The sequence below is a fragment of the Pygocentrus nattereri genome, chromosome 2, assembly GCF_015220715.1.
Source record: "Pygocentrus nattereri isolate fPygNat1 chromosome 2, fPygNat1.pri, whole genome shotgun sequence".
Lineage (NCBI taxonomy): Eukaryota > Metazoa > Chordata > Actinopteri > Characiformes > Serrasalmidae > Pygocentrus > Pygocentrus nattereri.
In genome coordinates this window covers 3,490,454-3,514,267 of record NC_051212.1, presented here as the reverse complement: position 1 = coordinate 3,514,267, position 23,814 = coordinate 3,490,454, and the positions used below count along the sequence as shown (strand labels likewise).

Below are 23,814 nucleotides of genomic sequence, written 5' to 3'. Positions count from 1 at the left end.
TGCTCTTCTCCATTAATCACATGATTTTTCAGTACACTTGTTGCACTTACTGGATATGTAAAGGACACCATCTTACAAAGTAAAAAATTCTGAGAAAAGTTCTTTATTCAGTTTGTGTCACAAACTACCTTTTTTAACAAGAAAACATGAACATAAGCCACACATCAGTCACGCTTTATCATAACTCTGAATAAACAAACCAATAGGGACCAACAAGAAAGGAAGCCTCATTCGTCTTTAATACAGGAAACACAGTAGCACACAGAGAACTCTGGTTCAAAACTGTGAAATTGATAAAAATGATGTTACTGTTCCCAACAGGGACACTAACATAACATAACAGTCAACAGGTGTCCTTGGCTTATTTCCTCTGTTTCAAGTGTGAATGAGTAGGGTATCAAAATTACTTCTAAGACTTCAGGAGATCTTTTCATGACATTACATACTATGACGATTAGATCACCAGCAGTGAGCTGGGATTTTGACAGCAAGAAGGTGAATGGAAAAAATATTTAAACCTTGGAAAACTGGACAGACGTTATATACGTTATATTTATCTGCTTATACACTCTGATTTTAACAGAGTACCCATATGCCAGCCAGCCTTCCAAAATTCCTCAAAATTTCTTGGTTTTGCACAATTCACAAACGCTTGTCTTACAGTTGTAGTCCATATTTGAAACATATGACATGTCCCAATAACCATTAACCAACTTGCAAACATTCCTTAGAGCAGAGGTGCCCAATACCACGGTTGTAACTTTCCAGGCATAACTTTAGAACCGCTGCACCAACTGGTTGTAAACTGAATTTTCACTAAGACTGGTGACTTTTACATCTATTTGGAAGCAGCCATAATCTCAAACTGCAAACCCTTTCTAGGCCTTCATAGCCACCTACATAACCTAGTTCTTTGCTTGTAAAGCGCTACTGCACATTGTGCCAGTTGCTGCTTGAGTTATTGGCACAGCATGCAGCAGCAATTAAACTACTAACCTAAATAACTGCTAACTTGTGGATCAACAGTATGTGATTAGCTGTGCTGCAAAATGAAAAAAAAAACATCACTTATTTCATATTTTCAAGTTTGTAAAGAGCTCTCAGATGTCTGCAAGTACCTTTTACCCCATTTTCTGGTGTCCTTTGGTAACCATCTTGTGCTAAGGTTCTTGCCTTGCACACACTATGAGTAAAAGCAGAACTATTAACGTAGCAAGTGTTTACAGAAGAAACAGACTGCAGAGATGATCTTCTAGAGCTTAAGTCCAGGTCTCATGCAGAGAAATGGGAAAAGCTGTGGTGTTTCAGGGTTAAGTCATGGTGGAGAGGGTCGTGAACCCCAAAATAAGTAAGTGGACGGTTGTGGTTCAAAAAGATGCGGTCTTCTTGAACCACCTAATGTTAATCTTGATGTTTATCCATGAGTATGATACTAGAACTTGATCAGTAAGCAAATGTCAGTGTTGGTGAAATTATTTCTGCTGTTGCAAGTAGCAGGTATTGGCATGCAAACGTTTTTACTTAGTAGCCTAGGTTGTTTACACATGTTTATACATGAATTTGAACCACTAAAACCAGTCTCATTTGCACTGGTTGGATGGTGCAATGGGCGTAAAGTTCTCTCTGAAAAATGCTCTCAGCTACAACTGACTTACCAGATGAGACCATCTTAGTTAAGACATGTTGGTACAACCAACCCAAAGAGCAACTGAATATTAGATTCTGGATCTGAGCTCTACAGGGTGGTAGATCACCAGGACAAGGAATGGGCAACCCTGCCTTAGAGGGACATAGTACCAGATCTCAGCACCATGTTTTATAACATTCACCACTTTGGGAGGTATAAATGACATGGACCTGAAGATACAGAGCCTAAACTTGTAGATTGTAAGGCATAATAATCACACAATCACAATATCATTTAGCCATACAAATCACACAGGAGAAAGTAGGAACCTTCTCTTTTACAGCACTAACAACCGCCATCACTATAAGCTATCTAAGCATCATTGAGGCTAGCCTAAAAAAATGATAATGAAAACATTTATTAAATTGACACACAAATTTCATACATTTCTGCTTCTTTTTTAATGCATTTGTGTCTCTGTAAAGAATTCGAATGCCTGAAGTTCTTCCCACACTCTGAGCAGTAATATGGTTTCTCTCCTGTGTGAATACGCTGGTGTTTTTTGAGAGTACTTGTATCTCTAAAACTGTTCCCGCACTCTAAGCAGTGATACGGTTTCTCTCCCGTGTGAATGCGCTGGTGTCTCTGGAGGTGACCCTGTAGTGTGAAGCTCTTCCCGCACTCTGAGCAGTGATACAACTTTTCGACCGTGTGAATGCGCTGATGCAGCTGGAGACTAACCTTCTGATTAAAACTCTTTCCACACTCTGAGCAGTGATACGGTTTCTCTCCAGTGTGAATGCGCTGGTGTGCTTTGAGATTACTCTGTTGAGTAAAGCTCTTCCCACACTCTGAGCAGCGATACGGCTTCTCTCCCGTGTGAACGCGCTGGTGTCGCTGGAGACGTGTCTGTTGGTAAAAACGCTTTCCGCACTCTGAGCAGTGATGTGGTTTCACTCCTGTGTGAATGCGCTGGTGTCTGTTGAGATTACTCTGTTGACTGAAACTTTTTCCGCATTCTGAGCAGTGGTGGTTTCTCTCAATGACTTTATTTGTTTGTGTTTCACTTTGAGAAGCACTGTTGCATAGATTATCTTGAGTACTGGAGCCATTTAATGGTTGGATGGATTCCATTTATGGATTTCAGCACTGAGGTGTATTCCTCTTCTTAAGATGTCCTGATGCACTTGTGGAATTGAACTTAAACCATGTTGGAAGGTTGATGTGTTGAGACTTGCACCAAGACATCATTCATTTCTAGAGGAGAAAAAGAATAATAATATTCAAAATACAAAAAAGTGTGAAATGCAAAAGAATGACAATATTCTGCCAATTTTGACCCAAAAATAATTTGTAGTATTAAGCTACTAGCTAAATAAAAAAGTACCTTTAATAAAAAACAAAAACTTCAAAATCCATACTGAAGTAACTGCTGGTAGGTAGAGGTGGAACTATCAGCTGTTATAAGAAAAACAATAATAAAAGGCTCAAGTATACATATACCTACCTCACAGTTCATCTCAATGGGCCAGATGTAATCTCAAAAACCGGGGACACCTTATTAACGTTTTGGTGCTGGATTAAAGCAAAATGTGCTGCCAACAAGCGCAGACCGCCATTAAAACTTGCTCCTTAGTCCGTGCTCTTTTAACGTCCAGAATACAATCAATAACACAAGCAAAAACAAGCTAGCTAGTGAAACACTATCGCTGGCTAAAGGAAGTGTTTTTCCATTGCAAGAGGTAAACTTTGTCTTTATTGCATGTAAAGTGCTGCCCATACAACACACGTTTACTTGCTATAAAAACTAGATTTTTTCAGGGAGGAATCCTTTTATCTAAAGATTAATCTTCATTCATGTAAGATTGATCTAATATCTCATTATCTCCTAGAAAAACCAGCTGATCACCAACTAAACAGTATATGGTGCATTCTGGATGCTGGGATGTTGGTGAACAAGCATGACCATACTGGGTGACAAGTGAAACCAGCACCAGACCAGCATGGAATTTAAGCTAGTGTTTTTTCCAAATAGGGTAGACGATGATATGACTCAATGACTGAATGGATGTCCTCATCACTATTAAAAAAGTTGGTTCTTCAAGGGCTCTTTATTAGAGACACTTTCAAAACTGTTCTATATAGCATCAAAAGGGTTCTCCTACTGTTACAGTGTAAATTTTGGAACGATAGAGGAACCCACATATATATTTTTGAAGAATCCTCTCTTTGAAGTGTGTATGGTGACATATCTTTGAACAGACGCAAAAAGCGAGAATCTCACGTCAGAAGTGTGACAGCAGTGACAGATGACAGCCCTAGACTCCGGAGACTTACCTTCAGCACACAGATATAAGGACTAGCCTGTGGTACCAACTTGGTACATGCTGCAAATACGTTATCTGCTGATACAGGGTGTTTAATCCCAAACCTGACTGGAGCATAAAACAATAGATTTCTGGTAAACAAATCTCCCAAACGGCCAAACAGGTTAAAAAGCCAGAATTAGCCTTAACCAGATGAGGATGAAATCGGCTACCTGTTCGCCAGCTTTTATATGAGAATTTTCCTGTTCCACCTTAAATGGTGCAGCATTGACATTCTGGCGCCTCAGGCGTTATAATAGTAACTGAGGCACCATTTAAGGTAGGAAAATTCCAACTTCAGCGGCTGCTCTTCTGGTAGCTGCCCTGTTTTCCTTTTTGAAAACAATGTACATTTTTCAGTGAACCTCCTCACTAATTCTCCAAAGCTAGATGATGAACAGGAGGAGAAATGATTAAGATCTCCTTACTTTCAGCAGTTCAGCTCGTTTCTCTCTCTCTCTGATAAACACGGATACGTGGAAGGCTGTTCAGATCTGCTTCTCCTCCTTACTGTGGTTTGAGGACCACTGTTAAAGTTTAGCGCCCCCTCCTGGCTTAAACACTGGAACAACACGATCTCGAAGACGGGTGGAGCCGGGAGCGGTATTTTTCAATTCCACCTGTATTGCGGCACTAACGCCTCCTGCGTTACGATTGGCTTGGAGTTCACATGAGAAGCCCTCTGATTGGGCAGTCTAGAAGTCGTTCATACCAGCGTGGCAACCTCAGAACGCAGTGGAACCTGAGCAGATGCTCCACAGCGGTTAGAGCAAGGGCGTAGCTAGAACTTACGGATAGTTTTCTGACCTAAAGGGAAGAGGAGACTACTATATCAGCAAGATACCCAGTTAGCAGGCTACACACTTGCTTTGATCTGGCCCACACACTGTAAAGTGAGAAGATCTAAAGCACATGGCCCAAATCTGGTGCCAGTCTGGCCCAACCACATTGTTGGTCCACCATAATCCACGCCAGAATTGTCCCACAAATGTAGACAAATGAGGCAAAACAGTGTGAAGTTCTCCAGGATGTGGCCCTATTCTGGCCCTCATGTCTGAGATGTACCTGGTAGTCAACCCATCACAGGAGAGCCAAAATCGGCCCAAAACTGTCTGCTATCTGGTTAGAGAGTTACGGAGCCGGTTTTGTTTTCATGTTTTAAACCTAAATCCGACCTAAAACCTACCTTATTGAACTTACATTAAACAGTTCACAAGATACGACCTGTTGTCTTCTGTATATTCGTCTTCATTTACAGTCGAAGACCGTTAGCCTTAGACTGTTTCGCTCCGGCGGTTGCTGTGGCGACGCGAACGTCCAATCACGGACCGCTGGGTGATCCTCCTAGCCAATCGTATCGCAGGGAGACATAAAAAAACGTCCTTCGTAGTTCCACTGTGAACTGTGGTCGCTATGGTAACGGGCTAATGGATACATATATGAATATAAATATATTATTTTCTTTTTTTTAGTGTTTTCTTCTCTGTTTATAACCGCCGCGGAGTCTCCGAGGCTGCGGATTCCACTGCAGCCTGTGGTTGCTACGGTGATGTGAACGGCTTCTCAACTGGCCAATCAGAGGCCTGCACTTGTGACCCACCAGCCAATTGTCGCACAGGAGGCGTTCTGGAATGACGTGGTCGCGGTGTGATGCCCCTGCGGGCCGAGAGGAAGCTCAGCCGTCGGGCCTCTTCCGCCTTGTTGGGGTGAGACACAGCTTCGCTGGTTACAGTAAGACGGTTTTCATCTGTTTATGTTGTTCACAGCGTGTTGTTGTTGTTGACCCGTGGAGAAGCGTTTGGGAAGCGGTCCGCATTTCTGGAAGTGTCAAAAAAACCTTGTGGTCCAAAAACAGAAGACCCCGTCGTCCAAACTTGGCTGAGGCTAATGCTAGCTTAGCTTAGCCTAGCTCTCCCAGTGTTTATGTTTGTTTGCCAAGTTGGCTCCATATAGACACTTCAGAAAAATGGTTCTTCAAGGGTTCTTTAGGTTCTTCAAGGGCTATTTAGGTTCTATTTAGAATCATGAACACTCAAAGAACCGTTTGCACGCTTGAATGGTTCTTTTCATGGTGAAACCGTTCTTGACATTGATGGAGAGCAGGTTGATTTTTTTTTATGTAAAGCACCAACAAAAAAGGGGTTCTGCTATTGTTTCGATGTCAAGCTTGTAACAGTAAAAGAACCCTTTTTGTGCCACGCATTCTCCATCAATCTTAAGAACCTCTTCACATGGTGAAATGTGGATGGAGAATGTGTTGTATACGATCTACATAGAACCTTTTTTTGAAAATGGCTCCGCATAGCACAAAAAGGGTTCTTTTATTGTTGGAAGCTTGACATTGTAACAAAAGCAGAACCATTTTTGGTGCTATACAGAACCATTTTCAGCACACTCTAAATAGAACCATTGCCTTTACTAAAGAAAGAAATCTTGAAGAACCATATTTTCTAGGTGTGTAGGCTAGTTAGACTACCCTGTCAAGACTTTCTAGTCTTTTTCTGATTTGTTATCAATTTTACTGGCATTTATAATATATATTATATATAACTCCGATGTAAAGAAACTATATGTATGACATCAGTCTGTCATTTTAACACTAGCCATGAATTACCATGGAACATAATGTAATATTTGAGAAGGGCGTTCCAAATACTGTTTTATTGATGACATTGTGATTGTATTGCATTAATATTTAGTTAAGATAGTATTAATAATAGATTTTGGTTTGTTTGGGAGATCGAGATCCCATTTACACCGGGTCGCTTAAATTCACCCTTGTTTCTTAAGTATCAGGACCCGTATTCCAGAAACGTCCTATCTTTTGTCTTAAGATCTGATGGGTTAAGGTACAATTTTTCACAAGTTTGTGTTACAGAAACAAATCTTTCCTTAGAAATGTTATCTCATCTTACAGCATCTTATCTCCAGTTCAGAAATCTTGATACTACTTAAACTACTTGATCGAAGTTGACGATCAACTGTCATGTCTGTTTCCTAGCAACCAACCATACACACACACACAGATGAAATGTAAACATGTCATCAAAATATTGTCAAAAATTGTAACAAAAAATTTTTTTTGTTTACATGTTACTTGCAACATGCACTTTGTGAACAGCTTCTCTACATACTTGCACTTCTTCTTCTTTCGGCTGCTCCCTTTAGGGGTCAGCGGATCATCTGCATCCATCTTGCCCTATCCATTGCCACCTCTACTTTTCTCTCAACTTTGCACATAAAAATATTTTTTACTATTGTTTTTAGTGTTATTTTTAAATTGTCCTTTTTTCTATTTTCTTCTAAGATTATATTAAGATTATATTTGGTGAATGGAGGAACAGCAAAGTAAGATTTTCATTGTACAGTGTAACTGCCTGTTCTGCTGTGCATATGACAATAAAACTCTTGAATCTTGGAAACAAAACTAAAGTTTAATAAACTGGAGATTAAGAATTTTGTAAGTGCACCCTCTGCTGTATATCAGAGCATTACTCCCCAGTTTCAGTCTCCATTTCCCAAACGCTTTAGCCAAGCACACTAACGTTATTCTTCATAATAAACAGACACAAATTCAGCTCAGTTTCCTCATTATTCATCACTGTCAGTGTAATATTTCATCATCAACATTAACACAGGAAGGTAATCAGAAGGGCAGTGGAGTTTGAATCTGCAGCATTTGAGATTTTTTAAAACGCAGAGTTAGAAAAGAAAAACATCTCCCAGTGAAAGCCGCTCTTTACAGTAGAAATATATTGAGCTCATTATGTTGGTAGTGAACTACGCTGCCTGACTCAGCCGCCTAAAAACCATAGAAACAGACTTTAAAGAGAAGTTAGAACCCTGTTGGGGTTCATCCTAAAGTTAGGACAGGATTTAGGCGGTTCAGTCTAGTTAGGATGGTTGTGTGATACTATTTTCTTATCTGGAGTTAATGATGAGCTTATGAAGTTAGGAGCTCTTATTCTGGAATAAATTCTGTCTGAAATTCAGGCCAGATTGAAGTCATCATGGGGACTAAACATATCAGATTTCAGAGTTAGGATGTTTTGTAAAATGCGAGTGTAAGCACACTCAAGACACATTTAAAACAGACACAAATCCGATCACTCAAACCACTTCAGGAGGTGGACTAGGATGCATTTAAGCCACATGTTATAGCAGCGTAAACACATCTGTCTCTCCTAGACACCAAAACGCCTCCCCATGCAGTACATCACCGGGCTCGTGATTCATGTTTGCTTGATAATCATGGAGATTACATGGTTATGAGCCAGACAACACAAAATTCTTAATAGCAATATGGACAAGACACTACTGTGCAAAACAAACTGGAGACAAAGTGGCCAAACAGATAAACAGTTGGTTACCACATTTGCACAGTCCCTCCCACACGGCAATCAAATTGCAGTCTAACTAACCAGAGTATGCTAACAAACAAGTGTAATGCATGTGGCTAAAATCTTATCGGGATACAATCCAGATACTAGACACACAGAGTGACCAGGTGTAAACATGGTCACAGATTCAGAGAGTTAAGTTTGTGTTTTTAAAAGTCTATTGGATAAAACTTGCTGTGGTTTATTCATTGCCTATAAAACCACTTTGTAAAGCTCAGAAACGTCACCCCTTTTCTTTTAAAGTACTTTGGTCTCTTAATAAACTGTAGTGCAGAGATCATGACAGTAGGTACTGAATAAAATTCATAGTTTTGATCATTTTTTCAATTTCTTATTTTCTTTTGAACCGTAATATATTTGTCTTTTTATTTTAACGTAATTTAAATCTAATTGAGCATGCTCATTTTGTTGCATTTCATTGAGTTTTGCTTATTGTATTTCTTTTTCTCCTTCAGAACTGAATGACGTCCTGGTGCAGGGCGACCTCTGCCTCCTGTGTGTACCTTTATTTATCCCCACAAACATATTAGGAACCAGCAAGAGGCGGGCAGCACAATGATGACATCAGGAGAGATTAAATACGAGAATACAGAGTCCATAAGAAGCTCATGTACCCTGGAAACATCCTCTGATATTTCTCACGCTAACACATCTCACAGACAAGCGCAGAAAAATGAAAGCGGCGAGAGAGTTCACCACTGCTCAGAGTGCGGGAAGAGTTTTAATCAGATGAGTAATCTCCAGCTGCACCTGCGCATCCATACGGGAGAGAAACCGTATCACTGCTCAGAGTGTGGAAAGAGTTTTAATCAGCACAGTAACCTCAAAGCACACCAGCGCATTCACACAGGAGAGAAGCCATACTATTGTTCGGAATGCGGGACGAGTTTTACTCTCCTGAGTAACCTTCAAACCCACCAGCGCATACACACAGGAGAGAAGCCGTATCAGTGCTCAGAGTGCGGAAAGAGTTTTAATCAGAAGATTAGTCTCCAAACACACCAGCGCATTCACACTGGAGAGAAACCGTTTCAGTGCTCAGAGTGTGGGATGAGTTTTAACCAACAGGGTAACCTCCAGCTACACCAGCGCATTCACACCGGAGAGAAGCCGTACTACTGCTCGGAGTGCGGAAAAAGCTTCAGGCATTCAAGTACTTTAAAGAGACACAAATGCATTAAGAGGGAGCCTGAAATCTATGACATTTGTGTGTCAGTTTTATAAGCATGATTTTTATGGTCAGATATTTTAGAGTTATTTTTATTTTGCCTTTTAACAAATTAATATGTATCAAATATGTCGCTGTTGTTGGAAGAAAACCTCGTATCTCCAAAATGGTAACTTTACAGGAGAAGGAAAAAACCTACTTTTAATGTAAGTCAGTGGAACTAGACCTTTTTCCAAGTCATTTTGGGTCATTTCTGTTAGTCCATTCATCATGAAATTTACACACAATATAAAGGGCAACAGGCATTTTCAGATTGTCAAAACCTGAAAAATGACCAAAATGGAGATATAGGATTTTTCAGAGAGCAGCGATATGTAGTAGCTGTTGTGTATTGTGAACTTTTCGAAGATTTTTATGCTTGAGTCATTAGTCAGTATATCATGTATGAATACTGTCCAACTCTGTGGACTTTTGCAATTTTACTTCTCCACTACTGAGTAACACTGTTCTGTAATAATATACTAATAAAAGTACCTTTCGTGACCGTTAAGAAAAAATGTATTCCTTCATTTTGAGATTTTAGATTGAAATTGATCATGCATGATGTCAGCCTAAGCACTCCTGGAAACATCCAGGCTTGTGTTTGGAATGACTCGATCATTAACTCATTCATTATTCACTACATAGCAGACTGACTGACTGACTGACTGGAGAACGACAGCTGATTTTGACCAACGCTACGAAAGGCTGACAGACTATATAGTGCACTGTTTCTCAAATATGGAGTGATTTTGCATGTATAGTTCATATACTGTTTAGTAATTGACACAAATGGATGTAATGGTATGACTTCAAGAAAACAATGAAAATTAAATTGTATCTGTAAATCATGTTTTCATGTAAATTTCATCTTAAACTTCGGTTTGAAAAACGACCTGTTTTGCTAACATGAGCAAATTTGTACTTGGTACATTTGGTTGATATCTTGCATTGGTTATTGCTGTGTTTTTGTAATCAGATATATAAACGTACCAATATTTATTACAGTTTTATTTGGCACACTTTTTTCTGTCTCTTTTTTGCATATTTTTTCATGTGTTCTGTTCTGACATTTTCAAATATTTGTATAGTTTCATGAAGTCAATCTATAAACTTAACAGATGTTTAAATGTATTAACCCATTAATCATATTTTCTAGATGCTGCTTAATAGCAGAGAGAAAACTGCATGCTCTGACCAGTGGATTCATTCTCATGCTACAGCAGAAGCTTCTTAGAGAAAAAGAAAGCTATTGTTTTTTTCCCATTGTTACAGCCTGGACTGGAATTGGATTTATGACATTTTCAAAAAATAAAAATAAAAAAATCATGCATATTTCATGATCTGTGATTATCTTCTTTATTAATAGTTCAAAGGATAAAGAATACATTGAATAAATTCAGATTAGCAATTTGCAGCACTAGCATCTACTTAGCGGTTTCACGGCCAAAATCCTGACAGCAATATTACTGAACGACACCGTACACTGTACTTCATAAAATCTTGGCAGAAATGGCAAAAATTTTATGCTAGAGTGGAAATTCTGAGAAAGCAAACAAAAGAAATGTTAAAGGTGTCTGTATCATGAAAGCACTTTGATATATGGCCATGGATGCCTGAAACTTGCATATATTTCAAAATATATACATATATGTAAGTATCAAATACTGGACATACAGCATCTCACCAAAGTGAGTACACCCCTCACATTTCTCAAATATATCTTTTCATGGGGTGACACTATCCAAATGAAACCTGCATAGTCAGTGTACAGCTTGTATTGCAGTATAGATTTACTGTACTGAGACCAAGATAAACTTGTTTGGTGGTGTCCAGCATGTGTGGTGACACCCTGGTGAGGAGTACCAAGACAACTGTCTCTTGCCTAACAGTCAAGCATGGTGGTGGTAGCATCTTGGTCTGGAGCAGCATGAGTGCTGCCGGCACTATGGAGCTGCGGTTCATTGAGGAAAACATGTATTCCTGTACTGTGATATTCTGAAGCAGAGCATGATCCCCTCCCTTCGGAAACTGCGCCACATGGCAGTTTTCCAACTCAATAATGACCCCAAACACACCTCCAAGATGACACCTGCCTTGCTAAAGGTAAAGGTGATGGGCTGGCCAAGTATGTCTCCAGACCTAAACCCAATTGGTCACCTGTGGGGCATCCTCAAGCGGAAGGAGGAGGAGCGCAAGGTGTCTTACATCCACCAGCTCAGTGATGTCATCATGGTGGAGTGGAAGAGGATTCCAGGAGCAACCTGTACAGCTCTGGTGAATTCCATGCCCAAGAGTGTTCAGGCAGTGCTAGACAATAATGGTGGTCACACAAAATATTGACACTGAGCACAATGTGGACATGTTCACTGTGAGGTGGAGTCACTTGTGCTGCCAGCTGTTTAGACATTAATGGCTGTGTGTTGTTCTTTTCAGGTGACAGTAAATCTGCAATGCTATACAAGCTGCACACTGACTGCTTTAAGTTATATACAAGTTTCATTCTATAGTGTTATATTTGAGATGCTGTTTATGCACAATATATGGATTGTACATGCATGTGTGATATATGAGTGAACATGCACATAATCTATGGATCATACATAGACTGTGTCTGATGCATTGATTATACATATATCTCTGATACAAACATTAAAAGACTTTGTAAAAGCAAAACATCTAAATGAAATGCACCAGAAGCTCAATGAGATAGAATTTTTATTGCATAAAGCTGGTATATATGAATGTCTCATCCACATGTAAAGATATGTTACACATGTATGTTTGTAAAAGCTAATATATTGCTGAGATGTATGTCCCATATTTGAAAATAAGGTGGCATATACACCGATCAGGCATAACATTCTGACCTCCTTGTTTCTACGCTCATTGTATATTTTATCAGCTCCACTTACTATATAGGTGCACTTTGTAGTTCTACAGTTACAGACTGTAGTCCATTTGTTTCTCTGATACTTTGTGAGCCCCCTTTTACCCTGTTCTTCAGTGGTCAGGACCCCCATGGACCCTCACAGAGCAGGTACTCTTTGGGTGGTGGATCATGCTCAGCACTAAAGTAACACTGATGATCAACATTCCATATAAAACTCAGAAGACTCGTGATGGTTCACTGGTGGTTTTTCTATAGTAAATAAAATGTTGATATTTGTGTTTTAGTCATGGCAACCCCTGGTTCCCATCACCACCATTGTAAAGAAATCAGTCTCTACAATCAACCATTTGTTGATCTGGGAAATCTGTGGAATTCCCCTTTAATCATTTGAAACAGCCAATACAATGGCAAAGTCCAGTCTTCTTACAAATGTCTCCACATTGACTTATGCATACGCTGATAGAACAAATGGATACATGTGTCTTTTTCTAAACCTCAAAAAGTTAGAGGAATATTCAATAATAATCCTGTAATCCTGATTCCCATCTCATCAAGGCTTCCTGCAGTGCAAAGCCACTGCAGACCAAGAGGTGGCACTCATGCTGTAACTGTGGTCCTATAACACCAGTGAAATAGAGAAGAAGATCTGGTCACACAGTGTTGTTGGAGAGAGATAACCAGAGGGCTGACCTGCTGAAAGTAAGATGTTCTCCACTTAAATTGTGTTTTTCGTTGATATTTAGAGAAGTGGTTGGAAAGCAGAACGTTGAAAATGTTAATTGTTGGAGAACGAGTGAGTCTACATAGAGGTGTACTCTTAAAAAAACCCAGGAAGATGGTGCCCCTAGATCACTCATTCATTCTCCAAATGACAAGGGTTCTTTAGTAAAGACAGTGATTCTATATAGAACCATGAACTCCCACAGAACAGTTTGCATGCCTAAATGGTTCTTTGTATGGTAAAATGGTTCTTAGGATTGGTGGAGAATATGTTGTATACTGTTCTATAGAGAACCAAAAAGGATTCTTCTGTTTTTTTACAAAGTCTAGCTTATAACAATAGAAGAACCCTTTTTGGTGCTATATAGGAAAAAAAAGCTCTTTATAAAACCAAATAAAACGTGCAGAGAACCATTTAATCATGCAAATGGTTCTTTGAGTGTTCATTGTTCTATGTAGTCTGAGCTTGGCTTAGAAGGATAATATTGGCTTTGGCGCCTGTCTTCTTTATATGTTTGGTAGAAATATTTTTGGGGAACCTAGTAATACATTTTTGAATACATTCAAGTGGAGATTTAAATGTAAAATGTAAATGTAGATTTAAAGTGCTGGATTGCTTCTGAGAAAATAAATACTGAGTGTGTTTACATGCATTTAATAATCTGGTAACTGCAGAAAATCAGATTTTGTCAGTAATCTGATCAATGTGTTTATGTACACTTGAGTAATGAGATAATGGGGAAACTCCAGGTCTACGCGAGTCAGACAGTAATCAGATTTCTGCTTTACAACCAGCCAAAAAACTCGTAGAGGAAGACGTGATGTACACATAATATAAAACTCAAATTACATGCTGCAGCTTTTTTCAAACATTGCATCACTTGAAAATATCTAGAAGATGAATATTTAACTCTTTCAATTCATCAAGAATGTTCAGGGTTGCTCGAAAAGTGTTTTGCTGTGTCTCGCTGCAACACTGCTCGCTTCTTTACGGTCCCGCAGTCTGTTTTTCATACATGCTCAGACTGAGAAATCCGAAAGAAATCAGAGTAAGAATGTACATGCACTGAGAAATCTGATTACTGGGCTAAAATCAAGCCTCTTTATCAGAATTCTAGATTGGAGTATGGTGTTTAAATGACCATTTGAATGATCAGGTAACTGTAGAAATATTATAATGATTAGATTATTGAGTGCATGTAAATGTACTCAATGAGTTTGCCCAAATGAGTAGAGAGAGGTGTGCAGGATGGCCTGGTGGCTCAGTTGTTTGAGTCTACCCTGGAAGATTGTCCTTGATCACTCATTCACTCTCCAGATGGCATTAGTGTAAGAAGATGATGGGGTGAGTGGGGTCCTTTGTGAAAAGTTTAATCTTCCTACAGATCTTGGTGTGTATGTTCAAGTGAAAGGAGATCCAGGTCTCACAGTGCATTTGAATACATTGGTTACATAATCCTGTTGCCAGGGATTTGAAAAATGCAGGTGTACACTGGGTTTCACCTATACAAAATACTATAGGCTATTGTTAGAAATTCTGCAGGAGACCAGTTCCTCAGATTTTCTGATTTGTGCACATACTGATAGAAATTTGTCATTAGTCTATCACCAGTCACTTCTCACTTATCATGACAAAGTTTAAATAGAGTACTTAGAGTTATGAGAGGAATTGAGGGTGACAGTGGTATTTCGGTCATGGATAGTTTTTTATGCAGCAGGTTTGAGAAGTAGGACTCTGACTAGCGAATTCTGATTAATGAACGATTCTTTTCAGTAAGTCAGGTAAGACTCTACACAGGTAAACAAGGCTTTTTTGGAGTGCTGACAAAATCTGTACCTTCTCAATTTCCATACATTTTTAACAAATACTTATCATCTGGTATGCATCTGGTATGATGGAAATCTGGTATGATGGAAAATTGGGTCTCTGTGTTCCTGCCTGAACAGAGAAACGAACCTTGCTATTGTCCTGTAGAGCGACAATGTTATTTACTGTGCGTTACTGACAGCATCTTCAAGAAATTGCACACCTAAAATGCAGATAATGAGCCACATTAAGATTACCACAGTGTTCATGATGTAATCTAATTTTGTCTATTCAAAAGCAAAAAAATTCTAGTGTATCATAATATAAATACACAATATATCACCCAGCCCTACCAGGACTTACGTTACAACAGAAACCAGTTGTGTAAGACAAAGTTTCTGCTAACTGTTAGACAGTAATTAAAAGTTGGTACTGTTCATAGATCGATTATATTTTGGAACTGTTCACCAAGACTGATTTAAGGATATAAAATCGTGAGAATTGGATAAAATGTTATCATTTATTTCCTTTCTTTAACATTTGCAGTTTTTAATTCTCTTTTCCAGAAATGAGAGGTGTCCTGGTTCAAGAAGATCTCTGCTGTACGTGTCTACCTTCTTGCCTGATTTAAGTTTGTCTTGACAAATATGAGACACTACCAAGAATAAATGACAACTCTGCTGAAATCAGGAGATGTGAGTTGGTTATGAAACTATGGCATCCCGAAGACGCTCAGGTTCTCAGCAAACATCCTCTGGCACTCACCTGTCTCACAGACCGAAACAGAAAAATAAAAGCAGTGAGAGAATTCACCACTGCTCTGAGTGTGGAAGGAGTTTTAAACTACAGAGACATCTCCAGCGACACCAGCGCATTCACACAGGAGAGAAGCCACACCGCTGCTCAGAGTGTGGGACGAGTTTTAGAGAAAAGTGCACTCTAAAAAAACACCAACGCATTCACACAGGAGAGAAACCATATCACTGCTCAGAATGTGGAAAGAACTTTACTAGACAGTGTAATCTACAGACACACCAGCGCATTCACACGGGAGAGAAGCCATACCGCTGCTCAGAGTGTGGAAAGAAGTTTAATCGACATGGTCATCTCCAAAAACACCAACGGATTCACACGGGCGAGAAACCGTATCACTGCTCAGAGTGTGGGAGGAACTTCACTGAACAGAGCAATCTCCAAAAACATCAGCGAATTCACACAGGAGAGAAGCCATACTACTGCTCAGAGTGTGAGAAGAGCTTCAGGCATTCAAGTACTTTACAGAGACACAAATGCATTAAAAAGGAGGCGGAAACTTATGACACATGTCAATTTAATAAGTATGGTTTTTGTTCAGTTTATTTAGGTTAAAATGAGCTGTTATTTGTGTTTTTTATATTTCTGTTTTAATAACATCAGCAATTAATGGGTCATTCTACAGAAACGTCCACTTTTCTAGCTCTCCATAGGAGTCACTTGTGTTACTGATCCTCATTGGTTTTACACATAATAAAGGAAACACCAGAGACATTTTTAATGAAAAATGCATTTTATTAAACGGCTGCTACAGAACATGAAACCACATGCTGTCAATAATGGAATATCCACAAAAATATGTAATTAAATCCATTTGTATTCTATTTTTTCACAATTAGCTCAGAATAAAGTCAGTCACACCAGTGACTTCAGCTGAAAGCATTATATAAAATCATGACCTAAATGAGAAAATCTCTGAGAACTGAAAGACACAGTGGACTTACATTATGCTTCTTCTTCATAGATCCTCAGAAAACAGGTAAAAAGATATCATCAGTGTGATTTTTATTTCAAAATAAGAGATTTTTTGTTATGCGGTAACACCAGTGACACAACTCCTGCGGACCAAAACTTTCATTATATATTTTGTAATATTTGCCATTTGTTTTTTTTATGTCATTTAAATCATATATCACATAGTCATGTATAGATTATTGCAGTTAAAACTGCAGAATTTTTTTTTTCTTCAAAATAAGGCTTCAGCCTTTACCCATGACTGTGGGGACGAGCTCTTCTGTGGTGCTTGGAATTGTAGAAAATTGATTTAAAAAAACAATGTTGCTAAATTAAGGCTCAAGAGGGTGTAATTGTTAAAATGACGCAAAATGGGGAGCTAGGGACACAAAAATGGACGTTTCTGTAGAATGACCCTAATACTGTCAGAAAATATCCTGACTTATTCTGTGGTTTGTGTGTCTTTGCTGTTGTAATTATGCATATATTATTGTAATCATTGTCTTATTGTCTTGCAAGTAGTCCTGCACTATGCGACAGTTACTGTGGTAACATCACCCAGAACCACCATTTGTGGATTTAGGTCCTGTCCACCACAGCATCATAGAGCACATGTTTCAACATATGAAAATAGATGAACTGTTTCAACTGTTGGGAGATGTGATTTCCCACATTAAATAGCATTTGTGTTGTACCTAACATTAATGAGCTGAGCATGGCGAAGTGCTTCAGGCAGATATCATGCCTATACATGATTGTGGCCAAAACAAAGATGACAATAAACTACAACTTGTACTAGACTGTGATATTATGCTCTTTTATTTGGCAAAGATTAAACCTCAATACTCCTGCTTCAGAGTTAGGGAAAATTCACGATACCAGTGTTGATATAATTATCCCTATTATCATCTCTGTAATTACATCTGCTAATGCTTTTGGGCATATCATCTGCAATGTTCTTAAAAACATCAGCAGATGGCCACCTACAAAGCAAATAATGTGACAGCATGTGATTCACTGAAGCCTAATCTTTGTGAAAGTAAATGTCAAGCAAAGAAAAATCATCCAAACCAAGTTCAACCATTTACCACAGGTTTTTCCACAGTTATCCAAAGAGGAGGATTTGGTTGCCAGCAACGAAAAAAACTGCATGACAGACAATTCTCATCCTATCCTAGCAAAAAAAAAGAAACAATGTCCTACACACACACACACGTATGTGTGAATTTATACAGTTGTATACAAACATGAAACTTGGATATAATTTAAAGTAGTCAGTGTGCAGCTTGTAGAGCAGTGCAGATTTACTGTTCCCTGAAAAGAACTCAGCCATTAATGTCTAAATAGCTGGCAACACAACTGAGTCCACCTCACAGTGAACATGTCCAATTTGTACTCAGGTGTCAGTATTTTGTGTGACCACCATTATTATCTAGCACTGCCTGAACCCTCTTGGGCCTAGAATTCACCAGAGCTGTAGAGGTTGCTACTGGAGTCCTCTTCCACTCCTTCCGCTTGAGGATGCCCCACAGGTGCTCAACTGGGTTTAGATCTGGAGACATACTTGGCCAGCCCATCATTACTGTCTGCAAGGTAGTTGTCATCTTGGAGGTGTGTTTGAGGTCATTATCGAGTTGGAAAACCGCCATGTATTTACACACATATATATACACACACACACACACACACACACACACACACAGAGCTCAAAAAAAATAAAGGGAACACATAACACATCCTAGATCTGAATGAATGAATACTTGAATATCATTGAATACTTTGTTCTGTACAAAGTTGAATGTGCTGACAAAATCACACAAAAATCAATGGAAATCAAATGTATTAACCAATGGAGGCCTGGATTTGGAGTCACACACAAAATTAAAGTGGAAAAAACACACTACAGGCTGATCCCCAACTTTGATGTAATGTCCTTAAAACAAGTCAAAATGAGGCTCAGTATTGTGTGTGGCCTCCACGTGCCTGTACGACCTCCCTACAATGCCTTGGCATGCTCCTGAAGAGGTGGCGGATGGTCTCCTGAGGGATCTCCTCCCAGACCTGGACTAAAGCATCCGCCAACACCTGGACAGTCTGTGGTGCAAAATGGCATTGGTGGATGGAGCAAGACATGATGTCCCAGATGTGCTCAATCAGATTCAGGTCTGGGGAATGGGCGGGCCAGTCCATAGCGTCAATGCCTTCATCTTGCAGGAACTGCTGACACACTCTAGCCACATGAGGTCTAGCATTGTCCTGCATTAGGAGGAACCCAGGGCCAACCGCACCAGCATATGGTCTCACAAGCCATCTGAGGATCTCATCTCAGTACCTAATGGCAGTTAGGCTACCTCTGGCGAGCACATGGAGGGCTGTGCGGCCCTCCAAAAAAATGCCACCCCACAGCATTACTGACCCACTGCCAAACCGTTCATGCTGAAGGATGTTGCAGCAGATCGCTCTCCACGGCATCGACAGACTCTGTCACATGCGCTCAGTGTGAACCTGCTTTAATCTGTGAAGAGCACAGGATGCCAGTGGTGAATTTGTCAATCCTGGTGTTATCTGGCAAATGCCAAGCATTCTGCTCGGTGTTGGGCTGTGAGCACAACCCCCATCTGTGGACATCGGGCCCTCATACCATCCTCATGGAGTCCATTTTGTGCAGACACAAGCACATTTGTGGCCTGCTGGAGGTCATTTTGCAGGGCTCTGGCAGTGCTCCTCCTGTTCCTCCTTGCATAAAGGCTGAGGTAGCGGTCCTGCTGCTGGGTTGTTGCCCTCCTATGGCCTCCTCCACATCTCCTGGTAAGCGCCTCCAGCCTCTGGACACTACGCTGACAGACACAGCAAACCTTCTTGCCACAGCATGCATTGATGTGCCATCCTGGATGAGCTGCTCTACCTGAGCCACTTGTGTGGGTTGTAGAGTCCGTCTCATGCTACCACAAGTGTGAAAGCACCACCAACATTCAAAAGTGACCAAAACATCAGCCATAGGTACTGCATAGGTACTGAGAAGTGGTCTGTGGTCCCCACCTGCAGAACCACTCCTTTATTGAGTGTGTCTTGCTAATTTCCACCTGTTGTCTATTCCATTTGCACAACAGCTGTGAAATTGATTGTCAATCAGTGTTGCTTCCTAAGTGGACAGTTTGATTTCACAGAAGTTTGATTTACTTGGAGTTATATTTTGTTGTTTAAGTGTTCCCTTTATTTTTTTGAGCAGTGTGTATATATATATATATATATATATATATATATATATAGGTGGAATTACTATCCAGGTCACCACGAATGTGAATAAAAATTTGAATGATTAAAATAATAAATGAAAAACAAATATATACAGAAAACTGAATATAATTACATTTGTATTGTGTGTGTGTGTGTAGAGCGAGCTAACCGCTAACCCGAGGAGAGAGAAGCTGAGGGAAAGAGAGGGAGTTTAAAACCACAGCGAGCTAACCTCTAACCTGAGGAGAGAGAAGCTGAGGGAAAGAGAGGGAGTTTAAAACCACAGCGAGTTAACCGCTAACCTGAGGGAAAGAGAGGGAGTTTAAAAACACAGCGAGCTAACCTGAGGGAAAGAGAGGGAGTTTAAAAACACAGCGAGCTAACCGCTAACCTGAGGAGAGAGAAGCTGAGGGAAAGAGAGGGAGTTTAAAACCACAGCGAGCTAACCGCTAACCTGAGGGAAAGAGAGGGAGTTTAAAACCACAGCGAGCTAACCGCTAACCTGAGGGAAAGAGAGGGAGTTTAAAACCACAGCGAGCTATCCGCTAACCTGAGGGAAAGAGAGGGAGTTTAAAACCACAGCGAGCTAACCGCTAACCTGAGGGAAAGAGAGGGAGTTTAAAACCACAGCGAGCTAACCGCTAACCTGAGGGAAAGAGGGAGTTTAAAACCACAGCGAGCTAACCGCTAACCTGAGGGAAAGAGGGAGTTTAAAACCACAGCGAGCTAACCGCTAACCTGAGGGAAAGAGAGGGAGTTTAACACCACAGCGAGCTAACCGCTAACGTGAGGAGAGAAGCTGAGGGAAAGAGAGGGAGTTTAAAACCACAGCGAGCTAACCGCTAACCTGAGGAGAGAGAAGCTGAGGGAAAGAGAGGGAGTTTAAAAACACAGCGAGCTAACCGCTAACCTGAGGAGAGAGAAGCTGAGGGAAAGAGAGGGAGTTTAAAAACACAGCGAGCTAACCGCTAACCTGAGGAGAGAGAAGCTGAGGGAAAGAGAGGGAGTTTAAAAACACAGCGAGCTAACCGCTAACCTGAGGAGAGAGAAGCTGAGGGAAAGAGAGGGAGTTTAAAAACACAGCGAGCTAACCGCTAACGTGAGGAGAGAAGCTGAGGGAAAAAGACAAACGTAGTTTGTAGTGATAAAAAAACACTTTACATTTTATATTGTACTGGCTAAAGTTACACAAAATTTCCTATTCGTCGACTAACATTACATATTTAAATTTTCTATTCCACTTTAAATGGTGCACCAGCTAACTACATTGTGCCTGGTTGCATAGAACCCCTTAAGTTGTATGAAGTATTCCTTAAGGTTATTGCTTAAGGTTAAAATTGCCGCAATGCATTTTAGCTTAACTTTTGAATTTTCTTTAAGTATTCTGTCAAAAAACGCAGGTACCAGACTGTTTTGGGCCAATTCTGCCGTGCATCCACTGGTGTTCGTTGACTTCTGCATAGATATTAGGTATGTGGGCCAGAATTGAGCCAGATGCTGGAGAGCTGTGTAAGGTTTTGAGACATATTTATGTTCAAAGGCCAATTCAGTGGCCCAAAAGTGGTGATGAAGGAAGACGACCACGTGTTTATGCTGTGGCATATCAATGCTCAGTTGATTTACAAGTACTTTTGGCCCATGTCAGGCATATCATAAGTTACCCATTACTGAAGTTACAGAAACACCTGACGCTTGTCGTTTAAGAATGAAAGAATTAAGAATTTAAGAATTATATTAAGAATTTTACCACCCAAGTTCATCATTTTTAAATAGACAAGCCAGCAGCTAGGTTTGAAGAGAAAACAAATAGAAGAGTGCATTAAGAAGGTAAGTAATATATTTTAAAAAGCACACTATGGAAAACTAAAGTTATAACTATAGCTAACAATACCGCTAATTCGTTGAGAACAATGTTAACATATTCCTTTTAAATGTTCAGAGTAGTTAGCCAACGTTAGCTCGTAGTTAGTGCTTTAGCTCAGAGCTAATGCATTAGCTCCAAGCTAAAGTGCTAACTGCAAGCTAATGGTAGCTAACTACTCTGAGCATTTACATGGAATACGTTAACATTGTGCTTTTGAAGTGTTCAGCCAACATGGAACAGCATGTTTAGCACCAACGTTACAGTTTGCGGTTAGCACATTAGCTTGGAGCTACAGCGTTTGCTCACCACTAGCGCGTTATCTTGTGATAGCAGAATAAAGTGGTTGTAAACTGAGGCAATATTTCTGAAAAATATGACGGTCCATTGTCAGGAGTGCTTTCCATTAGTTAGACCTGTAAGTAGTTGCATTTTGATTATGGGTTTATTAATGATTGTTAGAACAAAAACATTCTTGTTTACAGATCTTGCAGTTGTGGAGTTCTTGCCTCATTATTCAGTTTCTAAAATAAAACTCATCTATTCCAGACAAGCTGTTATTAGAGTTTTGTTACTGCTTACAGCAGAACAACTTCCAAAGTAACAGAGCTCATTCAGTCTTCAGAGGGATCTGATGGAAATGCTAATGGTTGTGTTATTCCAGTTTGTCAAGAAAAAGTTGGTCAGTTTGAAACAAAAGGTGATATGGAAATAAGTTGAAAAAGTAAAAGCGTATTATTTCCTCAGGCATTATTGTTGTTATTGTTGTTATATATTACTACAGGTTATGTAATTAACAAAAACATGCTATTATTATTATTATTATTATTACCTAAATTAAGATTTTGCTTCTAATTTCTCCAGCCTGTTCGAACTTAAGGAGTCACTAGCCATTGTATGAGATTCATCTACAGTAGACCAAAACATTTGTGTATTTTGCTTTTGTGCATTAATAATTTTTTCTAGTTTTAAAATGTTTATCATTGTGGTGCACCATACACACTCTAATTACTATACTACTCCAAATGTTTTTGCTTTTTGTTTTGTTTAAGGGATTCTGCACTGGTGAAAATCAACGTATGCCAAGAAAAGCATTATGATCATAATATATGTACGCAAGCTCATGAGTCTGTATAGTTGATGTCTTATGTTATAAACACCATAGGTGGGTTTACAAACTGAGTCAGTTTACATGCAGAAGTGGGATCAAATGCACATCCCCAGAAGGGCCCCATGTTTAACATAATACAGGATAAAACCATGTATTTTAAATTATAAGCAAAACAGCAGATTTGTATTTGTCTGTGTGAAAAAATACTTTAGTAGTCACACTAATTGTCACATACAGAATCAGAAAACTTAGCTGTTTATCAAATTATATTACCAAACAGTGTCTTACAGCTGGATTGATCTCATGTATGTATTCGAGGCAGAAAAGACCATCTAAGCAATAAACAGTTAATAAGGAGGGAGTATAGGTTTGCCTGTCACTCGCTAGCAAACTGAAAGATGACCTCTACCATGCCACAAAGCTAGGTCTGCATAGTTGCATCATCTCAGTTATTTGAATGGTTCAATAAAGAAGAAAGTCTGTGGAAAAAAAAAAGTGGTAGCTAGTTTTAGCCACACGGTTTAGTCTGCCTCCTTGGGGATTGGAGGCGAAAGTAAACTGTACATGCCTGTCCATTGTTCCCCTAAAACACAGTGGTCATACTTTGCTAATAGTAATGTCTTTACAGTGTTGCCTCAATATGGCTGATGAGACCTCAGGGTCACTGTAACTTGTGAAGTGTAGATAAGTGCTGTACAAGAAGTCTTGGTCTTACACTTTTCACAAAAGCTAGTTTTACTCTTCTAGGGTATATTTAACCCATGACATATGTCCTGATATCCAGGAGGGGTCTTGAAAATATTCCTCACAGTCATTCC

General features: G+C 39.6%; 2 protein-coding genes across 5 annotated transcripts in view; one reads left to right on the top strand and one right to left on the bottom strand.

Annotated features, from left to right (window-relative positions):
* Positions 1 to 16,849, top strand: part of LOC108442765 (zinc finger protein 423-like) — a 47,863-nt gene extending 31,014 nt beyond the window's left edge. The window contains exons 12-13 of the mRNA XM_037531961.1: positions 8,859 to 9,615; positions 15,721 to 16,849. Coding sequence (XP_037387858.1) covers positions 8,859 to 9,615; positions 15,721 to 16,388 — 1,425 coding nt within the window. The 3' untranslated portion in view covers positions 16,389 to 16,849. The remainder of the gene's footprint in view (positions 1 to 8,858; positions 9,616 to 15,720) is intronic.
* LOC119265023 (gastrula zinc finger protein XlCGF7.1-like) lies at positions 88 to 5,393 on the bottom strand. Of its 4 annotated transcripts, none has more exons than XM_037544359.1 (2): positions 5,194 to 5,393; positions 88 to 2,884 (listed from the first exon to the last, which is right to left on the bottom strand). In XM_037544359.1, exon 2 carries the CDS (start codon positions 2,759 to 2,761, stop codon positions 2,048 to 2,050), a length of 714 nt encoding a protein of 237 aa, XP_037400256.1. In that variant the 5' UTR covers positions 2,762 to 2,884; positions 5,194 to 5,393; the 3' UTR covers positions 88 to 2,047. The 4 variants fall into 4 exon arrangements, with proteins under 4 accessions (XP_037400256.1, XP_037400254.1, XP_037400257.1 ...); XM_037544357.1 differs by lacking the exon at positions 5,194 to 5,393 and adding an exon at positions 4,422 to 5,155; XM_037544360.1 differs by lacking the exon at positions 5,194 to 5,393 and adding an exon at positions 3,965 to 4,350.
* Positions 16,850 to 23,814: the final 6,965 nt, after the last annotated feature.